This window comes from Vulpes vulpes, chromosome 3, assembly GCF_048418805.1.
Source record: "Vulpes vulpes isolate BD-2025 chromosome 3, VulVul3, whole genome shotgun sequence".
NCBI classification, from domain to species: domain Eukaryota; kingdom Metazoa; phylum Chordata; class Mammalia; order Carnivora; family Canidae; genus Vulpes; species Vulpes vulpes.
In genome coordinates, this window is record NC_132782.1 from 23,238,902 (window position 1) to 23,252,798 (window position 13,897).

Sequence of the window (13,897 nt, forward strand, 5' to 3'; positions counted from 1 at the left end):
CCCCACAGCCCCCGGGACCCCGCAGCCCCCGGGACCCCACAGCCTCTGGAACCCCGCAGCACCCAGGACCCCGCAGCTCCCACCCCACAGCCCCCGGGACCCCGCAGCCTCTGGAACCCCGCAGCACCCGGGACCCCGCAGCCCCCACCTCACAGCACCCGGGACCCCGCGGCACCTGGGACCCCGCAGCCCCCACCCCATAGCACCGAGGACCCCGCGGCACCCGGGACCCCGCAGCGCCCACCCCTCAGCAGCAGGACCCTGCAGCACCCAGCCCCGGCACCGACCCCGCAGCCCGTCCCCCCCCCCCTTACCTCCACGGCCCCCGCGGCGCCCGCGGCCCGGCTCACGGTCACTTGCTCCTGCAGCCCGAATCTCCCCTCCCATCTCTCCTCCGTCCGGATCTGGGTGGCGCTCGTCACCGTGGTCTCTCTCATCTCGGCCTCCGACGAGGCCACAAAGCCCTCCTGCTTCCAAGGCGGAGGCACCTCGGGCCCCGGGGTCACGCCGGGCGCCTGGGTCTTGCGGACCAGCAGCGGGGACTTGACGGACCTGATGGGGGACGTGGAGATCCTCCCCGCCGGGGACACGGATCTGAAAACCAGACGGCGGAGGTCACGGGCGAGAAGCACCTGGGACTCCTGTGCCCGGGTGGGGCGGGGGGGGGGCGGCTGAAGGCCGCAGGGGGCATCTGGTGCCCCGGAGGCAGAGCTTCCAACCGTGTGCCCCGGGATCGTGGAAAGGAACTTGTAAATCTTGGTGTGTGTGTGTTCTTTTAAATTTATTCACGAGACACACACACACACACACAGAGAGAGAGAGAGAGAGAGAGAGAGAGAGGCAGAGACCCAGGCAGAGGGAGAAGCAGGCTCCATGCGGGGAGCCAGACGTGGGCCTCGATCCCGGGACCCCAGGACCAGGCCCTGGGCTGAAGGCAGGTGCTAACCCCCCCGGGCTGCCCTCTAAATCTTGGTCTAACCTGCTGTCACTGCAGGAGAATCGGCCTGAATCCTAAGCTGAATTTTGTGCCCTGCTCCACCTTCCCCCAATTAAAAAAGTCAAGACAGTAAGAAGGTCTTAAAAGACAGCAACAGAGCCCAATGGCCAGCGCCGTAGTCAGAGCTGGAGACGTCTCGCAGGGAGGGCACGAGACCTTCCTTGGAATCCAAGGGCCTGTGCAACTCTGGGCTAAGGAAGGGACACGATTCTCCTTTGCCTGGAGGCCCTCACAGCGTTCCCCAGGCCCCCAGGCCCTGGGAACCTCCCGGCCGCAGGAAGTGTCCCTGGGCCTCTCGCAGAGCTTGTTTGGGGGTGTGGGCTGTGCCCTGGTCATCATGTTGGGAACTGCTCTTTTTAATTTCCTCTGTGATTACCCTCACCCTCATTATGTTGTACTCTGGACTTCTTTTAATAGCCACACAGTTACTATGGCAACTGGCTATTTTGAAATCCAAGCATTCCACAGTTTTCCTATTAAATTGATAAAGCGCTCCTTCTAAAATAGTTTTCATTGCTTTTCGTGTGTATCCCAAGCACCGCAGCATCATCTGAAGACTCTGGGTGCTCAATCCTAACATTTGTGGCAAAAAAAAAAAAAAAAAAAAAAAGACAGTCCCTGATCTACACCAGTAATTCTAGGAGTTGGCTGATTATTTTAAGAGAACAATTTCCCCGATTTCATTCTTGATCAGTTCGTAATCCATTTTCCCCTCTAGATGGCAGTATTGCCTTATCCCTGAGTATAACTACTGCCTATGGGGAAATCGGGATAAATGTAGTGGCGTTAACTTAGGCTGATCATAAATGAAACGACTCTTCTAATTAAGGTTCAAGGTACCACTGGTATCTGCTCTAAACGACAGAGTAACTTAATAATACGCTCCACCGTAGCCAGCTTCATGAAGAAACGTTTGTGTTCTTGAAGAAGGGGTTTTGGGTGGAAAAAAAAATCAATTTACATTTTGTAAATGAAGTCGTAATCAAGTGAAGGGAAATCTAGGGGGACATGCCTCTATTTTAAAAAGGGACTGCCTTAGAAATATAACAAAGACCTAGAACATTATTCTCAATGTAGGTAGGGTCTACACCAACTGAGGAAAAGCAGGGTGACGTGTACTTCCAAGTTGCAACCCGTGCCTTACTACTCTTGCTGTTCATCATAAAGTGGGTTTATCTCAAAAAGAGTTAAAGACATGATTAGCATGACATGAGTGATTAGCAGCAGGCTGCAGGTAAGCCCATAACTGTGAAAAATCAATGTAATTTGAGTCATTAGAGGAAAGTGCTTATTTTTGCTCTTACAATAAAGCATAATCACCTGGGCACAGCTAGATCCATGTACCTTATTCAAAAAAATGTGTTTGCCTTACCCTATGACTAAAATCAAGATTAAACCATTAGACATTTTAGGAAGTAGTCTATCTTGGATAGCCATTATTTTCTCCACAAATTGCTATTTTTATTTCTTATTTTAAAGCAAATTTCAGGGTCTAAGTAATGGGGATTGTTATTAATGAACTGCCAGCACTGCTAAGACGGTCAAAATGCTCCACGGAACCAGGGAAGCTCTGTAATTTTAAATGACCCTTAGGCTTGGATTAAAAATACAGTGGGGTTGTTATCTCCCCAGAAATCACATTTGGCCCGTCTGGTGATTTCATGGTGTGCAAACTTGGAGCTAGTCTAAGAACGCTTTGTTTGATAGATAGACATGTTTTTAAAACGGAGCTTTTGGGTTCAAGTCTTCCTTCCTATTACTGTTTGCTGGTACCTTTAATTTTCATAGTGGCCAATATAATAAAAATTAGAAGATATCAAGCATGTTTTGTATATTTATTGGACATTTATTTACATTGCCTCTTTGTGAAATGCTTGTCTTCTGTTCCTTTTCCCCCCCATTTGTGTTGCTTATCTTTTTCTTTAAAAATCAATTTGTGAAAATAAATAAAAATAAAAATAAAAATAAAAATTAATTTGTGGAAGTTTTTTAAAATACATTTGCTACTTAGTTCTTTGTTATAAATGTTGGCAAACATTTCCCCCCAGACCTACTGTTTGCATTTGCTTCTTTATGGGGTCTTATGGAACATCAGTGTATACAGTCGGGTAAGATATGCAGTGTTTTTAGGCTTCTACCATTCATATTGTAGCCATCGTATATTTGATATAATACTTTTATGGCAGGAGCAATGAAATATCTTGAGGAAGAAGCGCTTTTAAAATCTTTTTACAAATGCACTGTTTGATTTAGCAATGACCTTATTTTCGCCATATATATTTTTTTATTTTTATGTAGTTGAATCTCTAGATCTATTTTGAAAAGCTCTCCCTACAAGTGTTTTCCCAAGTATTCTTTTTTTTTTTTTTTTTTAGTTTTTTCTTTTTAATTTAGCTTTTTTAGTCAGGGTGAGATTTATTTTGTAAATGGAGGTAGAGGTTTATATTTGTTTTCTTCCAAAAGGATAGCTAATTGGGCCAGCATTCTTTATTGAGTAAAATATCCTTTCTCCCACTGAACTGAAAGGTCATTTTGATTAAAAATGGAATCTACTGGGGATCCCTGGGTGGTGCAGCGGTTTGGCGCCTGCCTTTGGCCCAGGGCGCGATCCTGGAGACCCGGGATCGAATCCCACGTCGGGCTCCCGGTGCATGGAGCCTGCTTCTCCCTCTGCCTGTGTCTCTGCCTCTCTCTCTCTCTCTCTCTCTCTCTCTGTGACTCTCATAAATAAATAAAAAAAAAAAAATTAAAAAAAAAATGGAATCTACTGGATACTTGAATCTATTTCTAGATGCCCTGTTCTGCTTCTCTAATGTATTTTTTTTTAAGATTTTATTTATTTATTCATGACAGATGGAGGGGGGCAGAGACACAGGCAGAGGGAGAAGCAGGCTCCTTGCGGGAAGCCCGATGTGGAACTCGATCCCAGGACCCCAAGATCTCTACTCGAGCCAAAGCAGACACTCAACCACTGAGCCACCCAGGCGTCCCTCTAATGTATTTTCTATCCACTTACTAATATGACAGTGTTTTAATTTCAGTAAACTTAAGGAAATTTGAATTTTTTTTTAGGTCAACTCTCTGCTTATTATTCTCCTCTCAAAATTTTTCTTGGCTGGGGAACTTTCCCTACACTAAAAACAATCACATAAATTGATTAGGAAACACTATTCTTGTATACTCCAAATTTTGTACATTTTTCAGTTCATCATATTATAAACCTCAGCAGGTTAAGCCACATTCCAAAGTTTCAAATTTGCTATAGATGATTTATACTTGGTTATAGAATTTCTGAGCCCTGATGATAGACACTCACTTTCTAAAATATAAAATGCCTGCATATTAACTAAGCATGGAAACCCATTTTAGGGGCACCTGGGTAGCTCAGTGGGTTGAGTGTCTCCCTTCAGTTCAGATTGTGATCCCAGGGGGGTCCTGCATTGGGCTCCCCGCAGGGAGCCTGCTCCTCCCTCTGCCTGTGTCTCTGCCTCTCTCTCTCTCTCTCTCAAATAAATAAAATCTTAAAAAACCCACTCATTTTATTTTCTATGGAAAATGATATAAGGATATGCAAAACATTTAGAAGGTTTTACTTATCAGAAAATAATTATACAAATGCTCTTATGCTCCATTTACAAAGCATCTTCAACTGATTATCTCACTGAATCCTCACAACACACCCTGGGGTCATTCTTATGGTGATTTTCTTTAATGTACAAATGGTATGACGGTATGACGGTATGACGGAGACCCTAGGCAAATTATTTACCTCCTTTAGCTCCACTCACCTATCTCTAAAATTGGGGATGATAATTCTTAAAGGTTGCTGTGACTGTTTAAGGAGGTAATATACGTCGAATGCCAATCTGATGTCTAAGACAAAGCGACCAATACAGGGTAGGGTCTATTTTATCGTCACAATTATTTCCCTAAGTCTCACTGTGAGGAAATGGTCCAGCTGATGGGACATAAGGCTTCCAACCCTAAATTCTCTTCTATTTCACTGCTTTCTGTTGGCCCCTAAGGCAGACATTTGTTAAACGGAATGCAGAGAGGAATTCAGAAATAGAGTTTATCAACATCCTCCGATTTACCTGTAGACAGTGAGGATTTGTGAAAATCATACTCAGGGCCCTTTGGCTTTACTGCCTTTATCACGTGCTATGTTTTTTATTGCTCCCTTCTATTTTTCTTACTGGATGAAACCTAACTTAAGAATGCAAAGTGGCAAAAAAATAAATTAATTAAATTAAAATTAAAATTAAAAAAAAATAAAGAATGCAAAGCAGCTTGCTCTCCTTGCAAAAGGCTTTTTACCTGACTGGAGAAGGGGTCGGGGCCCGCACGTGGCGGACGGGCGACGGGGAGTGTCGTATGGGCGATGGGGACTGCTGGCGGGCCAGCTGTGCTTTGGCCGCGGCCGACGGCGGTGTCGGGGACCTGGACTTGGGCTTGGGAGGTATCCTGGGAGGGGTCTTATGTGGCAGCTGTTGCCCAGTGGCACCATCCAGGACCATCTCAACTGTTGCGATTGATCTGGCATCAAAGTGGGCTTCAATCTTCTGGAAAAGATGAAAACAAGGCCCATGTGGAGGAGGAGAAGCTGGTGAAGCAACGATCTGAAGGGTGGGAAAACCAAGTACAGCAAAATACCTTTTCAATTCGGGTTTGTCTTGTTTCTGAAATCTGAGCAGTCGAAACAATGGTCTTTGTCTTCTTAGCGGGTACGACATCCTCACCTGTGGGAAGGGGGGCCGGGTGTTTGGGGGAGGCGGGGTGGGCCCACTTCTAGAGAGACCATGTCAGTTCTGACCACAAAGCTGATAACATTTTCTAGCTGTCCCGGTGGAGGAAAATGCAAAAAGTTTTCAATTATGTGTTCAGTTAAATTAGGTTCTAAGAGAGAGTGTGTTCATTATGAGATAAGAATTCACCTAGAACCATTTTTAATCCATTATCGGTCAATAATTTGAAAACAGAGATGACTTTTTTTTTTTTTTCTTAGAGGACTCAATTGAAATACTTCCCAGTTTCTAATGGGCTTAAGAAGCACCGAGGTCTTCAGTGCTCCTGAGCTCCTGCCTGGAACCCCAAACCCTTTGCTCTTCCAGGGAGTTGGCGACCAGCTTCGGTCCCAGCCCCCGGCATCCCCGAGGCCCCCGAGGGAGGCAGCAGGACCTCGGCACCCGCTCTGTCCCCCTCAGTAGCCTCTCCTGGTCTCCCAGCTGCACCTTGAACCCGCACGTACCTTGAACCAGCAATTCGGCCGTCGAAGTAGCTCTTCCCACGCTATTGGTGGCATTTACCGAATAGGTCCCGGAGTCTTCGGGGTATGCTTCTGCAATCACTAGGCTGTAGAGGTCGCCTTCTTGGGAAATTTGAAAATCAAGGGAGCTCTGGATTTCTGCTCCGTCCCGGTAGAACTTCACCACAGGTGTAGGGATTCCGGTCACTCTCACTTGGAGTCGAACTTGGCTTCCTTGTCTCACGGTCATGCTCTGCAGTCGTTGTACAAAGTTGGGTGGCGCGGTCTCTGCTGCAGGGGGGACGGCAGGCAAGTCAGAACTGCCACCCTGGGTACTCCCCAAGGGGTATTTCTAAACAACCCCAAGCTCTGTTTCCCAAATGAGGCGATGACTCCTGGAACCAACCACCCTTGACTGCCCTTGAGGCCCGTTCATGCGTGATGGCAAGAAAGGAGCCAGAAGACGGCAGCAGGCCATCCTGCCACTACCTTTTATTTTATTTGCTTTGTTTGGTTTGGTGGTTATAGGCCACCACCTTTTTTTTTTTTTTTTTTTTTTTAAAGAAAAAGCCTAGATCTGCTTATAACATTTTTAGAGAATCCTTCAGACATTTCCTCCCAACCTCACATCTAGCACCATCTTAACCTGGGAAAGTAATTTGGCATATATTCGGTAAGTTGAATTAAAACGAATTCCGACGGTTGGTTGATAAGTGGACTCGTGACTTACAGAATCATTATTCACTCTTAGTGTTAAAAACCCTAAACAGTCTCCAAACTGATCAGTGGTCAAATAACCCAAATATTTACTTGCATTTAAAATCAAAACACTGACATGACGTAATGCTAGTTATGCTACAGAAAGGGGGCTTTTTTGGTTCATTATGCTGAAAGAAACTTTTTAGGAATGTGAAGAGACAATGGGATTAATTTTGACATGTTTTCGAGTAATAAACAACCCGTCACCCCTGTGCGTTTTCCATATCTGAATTTTTTGGACATATGTTCAAGTTCACACGTGACGCTCCCGGATGCATCCACAAAAGCCCTATCCTTGAACAGTGCTGCTGGCAGAGTGTATTGGCTAGTCATACACTGACTCCCGTAGCTCGATATGCAGGCACTGGTTGTCACATGGCAAGTACCACAATGTTCTGTGGATCAACGTCTTACCAGGGAGTGAAGGATGGAAGGAAACGGCAGAGATTGGTGGCAACTTCTCGGAGGAAGCTGTCATGGATTTGCCTTTGTCTGTGTATGTCCATGGTGTAAATTTTTAGAAATGGAGAGTAAGTAAAAAGAGTGATTGAACGATACAGATAAGAGCAGTGTTTCTTAAATGGGTGGTCTATGGGGCACTCGCATCCGAATCACCTAGGAGCTTGTTAAGGTGCAAGTTCCTGGTGATGCACCTGTCTCCTTGTAGGGCTTTATTGACAAGGCCCCAAGCCTTTCCACTTGCTCAGAAGCAGGGTTTTTTAATATTCCCTTAATATAATCCCTTAATATACTCTTGAGTGTTTACGATGTGTATAGAGGAAACATTCTCAGCCCCTTTTGTGCTGTATTTTGAGAGGAGAATTAAATTTTACATGGCAAACAACTTTGCTACCAGTTCAGCCTCCGGGAGGCGCGTCTCTAGATTTCAACCTCATCTACTCTTTCCTCAGTAGCTCTTCCTGGACCTTCTTGCCCAGGGGCTGCAGAGGCCTGGGGCAGAGGACGGGCAGGTCCCCCCCCAGCCTACCTGTCACGAGAAGCTCAGCAGTACTAGTCGCTTGTCCAGATCCATTGGTGGCTCTCAGGGAGTATCGTCCACTGTTGGCTTGAGTCACGGCGGGGATCGTCAGTCTAGCGCGGCCTTCGCTAAAGGAGATCTGCACGCCGGGCAGAGTGGACGTGGAAATTGCCTGGCCATCCCTAAACCAGCTCACCTCAGGAACTGGGAAACCTGGAGCACAAACACAATCCATCTTTATGGCGGAATGGGGCGCTGCTAAGTCACCCGCTCTGTCCCACCAGGTCCACTGCCTTGTCCTGACCCCAAGTGGAAGGCCATCCAAGGCTAAGTAAAACGGGACGGCCACATGACAAGGGGTCCACCAGCAGACACCTAGGGAGGTCAGTGGGTTCGGGTGGAGGCCAACACCTTCATTTAATAGGAAACAGGCCAGAGGAGGCTCGGTGACTCTCCAAGGCCCCTCTGCTAGCTGGGCACACGGAAGACTAGAATTTCTACCTCCTGCCTTCCCGTCCCAGGTTCTCCTTGATGCAATTTAACAGACATGGTTAAAATCATAGAAGGGATTTAGAAAGGCATAGAATGCCAAAGAAACTTCGAAATAAAAAGCGACCATTGTCCTCTTCAAAAACAAGAGCCAAAGTGGCCAAGGATTAAGAGTGCTGCCCAGAGCACAAGAGGACACCCATCTGAGTCCCTCCTCTGTGGCTGCAAGGACAGCGTGTCCTTGAACTCGCCTGCCTTTCAAATGTGTACTCAGTAGAAATGCCACTGAGCAGAGAGAGAAGCGGCTTCTCCCAGAACAAGACACAAGCCAGACCTCGTCTTACAGAGCAACTGGTAGAGCTGGATTTGCAGGTAGAAAAGCCTAATTCTCTTCAATCACCATAAATTATGGAGCTAAGGGGACTCCTGGGTGGCTCAGCAGTTGAGCATCTGCTCAGCTCAGGGCGTGATCCCAGGGTCCTGGGATCGAGTCCCCACATGGGACTCCCTGCAGGGAGCCTGCTTCTCCCTCTGCCTGTGTGTCTGCCTCTCTCTCTGTGTCTCTCATGAATAAGTAAATAAAATCTTTTTAAAAAATCATGGAGCTAAGAACTACATGTACGTGGTTTGATATTTTAAGTATATTAAAATTCTGTACATTGAGAAAGCTTGAAGCAAATTCAGAACAGGGTTTATTTTATATTAAAACTGAGGAAGTAAAGAGAACCAAGAGAATACTTATTTTCTTGTCCTTACATTAACCCACCTCCCACCATGGCCAAGTAAAGAGTTTGAGTAATTCATGAATGTCAGATATTTTCAGTGGTGTTTTCTTAAGACTTTATAGGCACATAATGTGAAGGAACAAGAAGCTATGAAGAAGCAAGGCTCCAAGGACTCTGCAAATAGGCCAAACTCCCACTGAAGCCAACTGTGTTCTGCACAGTTCAAAAGTTACCGAGCATTACAAGATACGTAAGTGTAGTATTGAAAAGTCAACGTCTCTCATGTGTGAAAAGAATGGAATTGGTCTCTATCTGCATATACAATAGACAACGAAGAATGATTATATGATATTTGTGCAATGTGAAGGTCTTATCCAGTTAGGAATAAGATGGGCACATAAAATAAAAAAACGAAAGGAGAAAGGAAGAGGAAATCTTATTTTACATCTTTATTAGAAGCCAAAAACTTTTAAAAAGTGACAGTGCAAAAAAAAAAAAAAAAGGGGTGGGGGGGACAGTGCACCATGGAGGTGCTAGCTTGATGTTCAATTAGCCTATGCCAATTTAAATGACAGTTGTAATACTGCGGTGGAGACAATATGAATTAAATAATTTAGAGATTATTTACAATATAGTTTGTAGCTTACCCCCATTTTTAGTAAGTCTTAGAAATCATACATTTTTTGAACCGCCTCTGAACTGAGTTATGAAGAAGAAAAAGAAGGGAAAAAAACCCCAGAACTTTCTTCTAAATAAAAATCTAAGATATTTGTTTCTCTTTAATATAAAGACCAGGGTGGCATATATTATTTTTTGTCATCATTTCCAAAGATTGGAAAATCTTCTAATTCACTAGAACCACTTAATAAAGATTGAAAAGACAAGAATAAAATAGTTGGGAGTTAGTGCAACGCTGACAGTTTTCTGCTTCGTAGAAAAGCCCCTGACTTTGTTATTTCCCACTCTCGGGCACGGGGAGCAGGCAGCCCCAGCCTCCTTGTCCCGAGGCAGCGTGTCTGACCCCTACTGGGCTTGGGTTCTTGGCTTCCAGTCTGGCTCTGCAGCTGAACCCAAATATAGAATGACCAAATTTGGTCGTACTTAGCTGCTGGATTCTGACAGCAATTTTAATCCAATGCTAATTATTTTGCTTTGTGGAATTATAAATATGAATAAAACATTTCCAAGCCATTACATTGTCAGACTTTGTCAGAACTGTGAACGGTCTACCCTTACCGCGGCCCTTCCATCCAGCTGGACCCATTTTAACCGAGCAGAAGCAGGGCTTACACCTGGTGTCAAGTCCCACGGCTAAGTTAACACACTGGGGAGGGGGCGAAGAGTAGGGACGTGTGCAAGGGCGAGCTTACCACTAATGTGAGCCTCAAAGGTTGCGGTACTACCCTCCAGTACCACAACACTTTGTAACGGCTGCTTAAACGTCGGTGCTTGAGTTGTCATCTTTTCAGGCACTCTGAAAAGGAAGAGAAAAATAAGTTACTGGGTCCCAGCTAAGGGCCACTCCGGAGCTACTCCGTAGATGGCAGAGACACGTTTTCCGAACAGGTTGCTCTTTAGATCATCTGTGGGCCTTCTCCGTGGCTTCGGTTTGAACATGGGCCTCTGAATTGACTTGAAGCCTAACAGAGTAGTAAGTGTAAACGGAAATGGGGAGAAAAAAGAACATTTTAGGAAATTAGAGCAAGGAATGTCCTCTAGTGGTCGAGGAGGGAAATTCAGTCTTCCCAATGATGGGACACCTGAGTGAGAGATGGAAAGAGGAAAGCTGAAGTAAGTGGGAGTCGAGAAGAACAATGAAAGATGTGTGGGAAGAATAGAATGAATCTAGGGGCGTGAGGGTGGCTGAGTCGGGCTTTGGCTCAGGTCATGACCTCAGGGTCCTGGGATCGAGCCCCGCATTGGGCGCTCTGCTCAGCAGGTAGCCCGCTTCTCCCTCTCCCTCTGTCCCTCCATGCTGCTTGTGCTCTCTCTAATTAATAAATAAAATCTTTTTCTCAAAAAAGGGAATAGAATAAATCTGTGCATCTGTCCAATGGTTGAAAGATAATTATTAAAGATTTCCTTCCTCCCAAGATTTTTCATTCACTCTATATTTTTTTTCCACTCTGTATTTTTAAAGTTGGTATAGATTTGGGTATTACTTGTATTACTTTAAGCAATCCAGGTGGCTGCTTAAAATTGTCACCGCAAGTAAAAAATTTTAACTTTTTGATTTCTTTCCTTACTTGGAAAGTTCTTATTGACTGTGCAAACCTTTTATAGACTGTATGCTGTCTTCTTATGAATATTTTGAATATTTCTTCATATTGTAACTGCTCAATAAATAGTGCTACTGCTCTAGTTAATAGGAAATTTTAAACTTACATGAGTAGGCCAACTGTTATCATAGAGCTGAAAGAAAAATACTGACTTGAGTACTAGGGACCAAGGTTCAAACCTGACAAAGGGAACACTGCTGTGAAATGTGAAAGAAATGAAAAGCCCTGTGCTTTTTCAATACAGATATTCAAAAATCAAAGAAAAGAATATGAAATTTGCAGTGAAGTCCTTTTAAGTGGAAGAAAGTACTCTGTCCATCAGTTCCAGGGAGATGATGGGAACAATTTTCTGATGCACAAATACCTTATTATTTAATGCAACCAACCCACTATTCTGATATAAAGAGCAGATTCTCAATTGTCGGTTACTTCATGACTGCTTTTCACAAAATCCTCTGTTCACTAAAAATGTATGGAATGCTAGTTTTTCTACTGATAATTCTGTACCATGTTGTAACTTTTTACTTAGTTAAAAAGAAAATGAGGGATCCCTGGGTGGCTCAGTGGGTTAGCGTCTGCCTTTGGCTCAGGGCATGATCCTGGGGTCCCAGAATCGAGTCCCACATCGGGCTCCCTGCATGGAGCCTGCTTCTCCCTCTGCCTGTGTCTCTGCCTCTCTCTCTCTCTCTGTCTCTCATGAATAAATAAATAAAATATTTTTTAAAAAGGGGGAAAAAAAAGAAAAGAAAACCAGAATTCCAAGACAATAAAATTTATATTTGGAAAATTCAAATAGTACCAAAAGTTTTTGTGAGTCTTTTGTCAAGAACTCCATAGAGCATGTTCTATTTGGGACAAATAATTTTTTGTGTCTAACCCTCCCTGTTTGCCACCTAGTTCACTTTCTAAAAATAGTTGTATTCTTTGACATCATTTATGTACTATATACCAATGCACTTACAGGCATATGTGATTAGTAATCTAAATCCAGGAAGATGGAAAGTCAAAGGGTATTAAAAGTTAATAGATATTAAAAGCCTCAAAAATTAAAAAAAATTTAAAAAAAGTCTCGAAAATACTTTCTTATCCTTAATACCAACGTTTAGCTCATATCATATCATTTGCTTATGAGTTGAAATAAATAATGAGATGCTGAGTATTTTATAAAACAATTACACATTTCCCCTCCCAATTCCTAAACATATCACAATCCACTTGTCTGAACTGGTCATTTATTCCTACTGGATAGGCCAATCTTGTTGCTTGAGCACTTGCTCTTGAAAGGCCTTTGTGCAATTAGGGCCCAAGGTATGCATCTAAAATGTCATGCTCCCAAAATAAACTTTCCACTGTTGACTGACAGCAGGCAAGTGTTCTCTCACTGTCCCGCAACTGATACCTCAGCAGTTGATTCCCTTAAAAAGTCATCAGGACACCCTGATACCACATGCCTTTTATCAGAGCTATTCTTGGTGTGTCTCACTTTTTCACTGAGTAACATAACCTTGAACGTTCTCAGCAGACAGAAAGAGTCTGTAACAGAAGCAAGCATTTCTCTTACCATTTCTGACCTCGACTTCAACACTTTTAGCCCATGAGGTGGAGTCACACGATTGGAAACGTTGACTGTGCTGACCTGCTAAAGCACCCAACTTTTTAAAGGAGATGGAATGAGCAGATTGAAGTAATGGATCCGCAACAGCAACGAGTAGTTACACAAACACCTGTGCCCAGGCGCATCACACATGTTGGAATAAGAAGTTCTAACTGGGAACTAGAAATCAATCAATAAGGAAGAGAATCTATTATTTAAAAAAAAAAAAAAAGGAAAGATGCCACTCACCTGATTTCTCAAGAGTGCCCAAAAAGGGTGGGACAAAGCCCCAGGTTGCTTCTGAAACGACGTCCTATCCGGAGCTGGTTTTGTCCACCATCTCCGACATGAATCGGTGAGCCTCTAAACTTAAAAAACAAAACTACACAGTCGGGACTGTGTAGTTTTGCTTTTCTATGCAATCCCTACACCCGAGGCGAGGCTGGGAATGCACGACTGCTCGAGAGCCAGGGCTGGGCTCTGGCCTTTTATTTGCCAGATCTGCTGACAGCCCCACATCCCTGGGCAGGGCCCCGGCTGATTGGCTGCCTTGGGAAGCTTGATGGGAGACGGATCTGTTTGGTGGTGTCACACACCACCTGTTCTCCTGATTGGCAGTGCTAAATTTAGCACCTCACAAGAGGCTTTACCAAGGAAATGGAACCGTATTTAAAGAATAACTGTATGGAGGCTCAGAGAAGAGCACTGTTGCCCATGGTTAGCATCCGCAAGCACTGGGCTGAGGACACTTTGCCACAGTAGAAGGTATTGGTGGGCGCTTATATGGAACAGCCTTTCCACCTGAGGGCCCTGCCCTGAGAGTCAGGCCC

General features: G+C 44.6%; 1 protein-coding gene across 1 annotated transcript in view; it reads right to left on the minus strand.

Annotated features, from left to right (window-relative positions):
- Positions 1-13,610, minus strand: part of TTN (titin) — a 274,354-nt gene extending 260,744 nt beyond the window's left edge. The window contains exons 1-7 of the mRNA XM_072752064.1: positions 13,317-13,610; positions 10,565-10,668; positions 7,990-8,193; positions 6,246-6,533; positions 5,651-5,736; positions 5,315-5,559; positions 315-594 (exon numbers count right to left, since the gene is read on the minus strand). Of these exons, the coding sequence (XP_072608165.1) occupies positions 315-594; positions 5,315-5,559; positions 5,651-5,736; positions 6,246-6,533; positions 7,990-8,193; positions 10,565-10,655 (1,194 nt within the window). The 5' untranslated portion in view covers positions 10,656-10,668; positions 13,317-13,610. The remainder of the gene's footprint in view (positions 1-314; positions 595-5,314; positions 5,560-5,650; positions 5,737-6,245; positions 6,534-7,989; positions 8,194-10,564; positions 10,669-13,316) is intronic.
- Between the last annotated feature and the right edge of the window lie 287 nt (positions 13,611-13,897).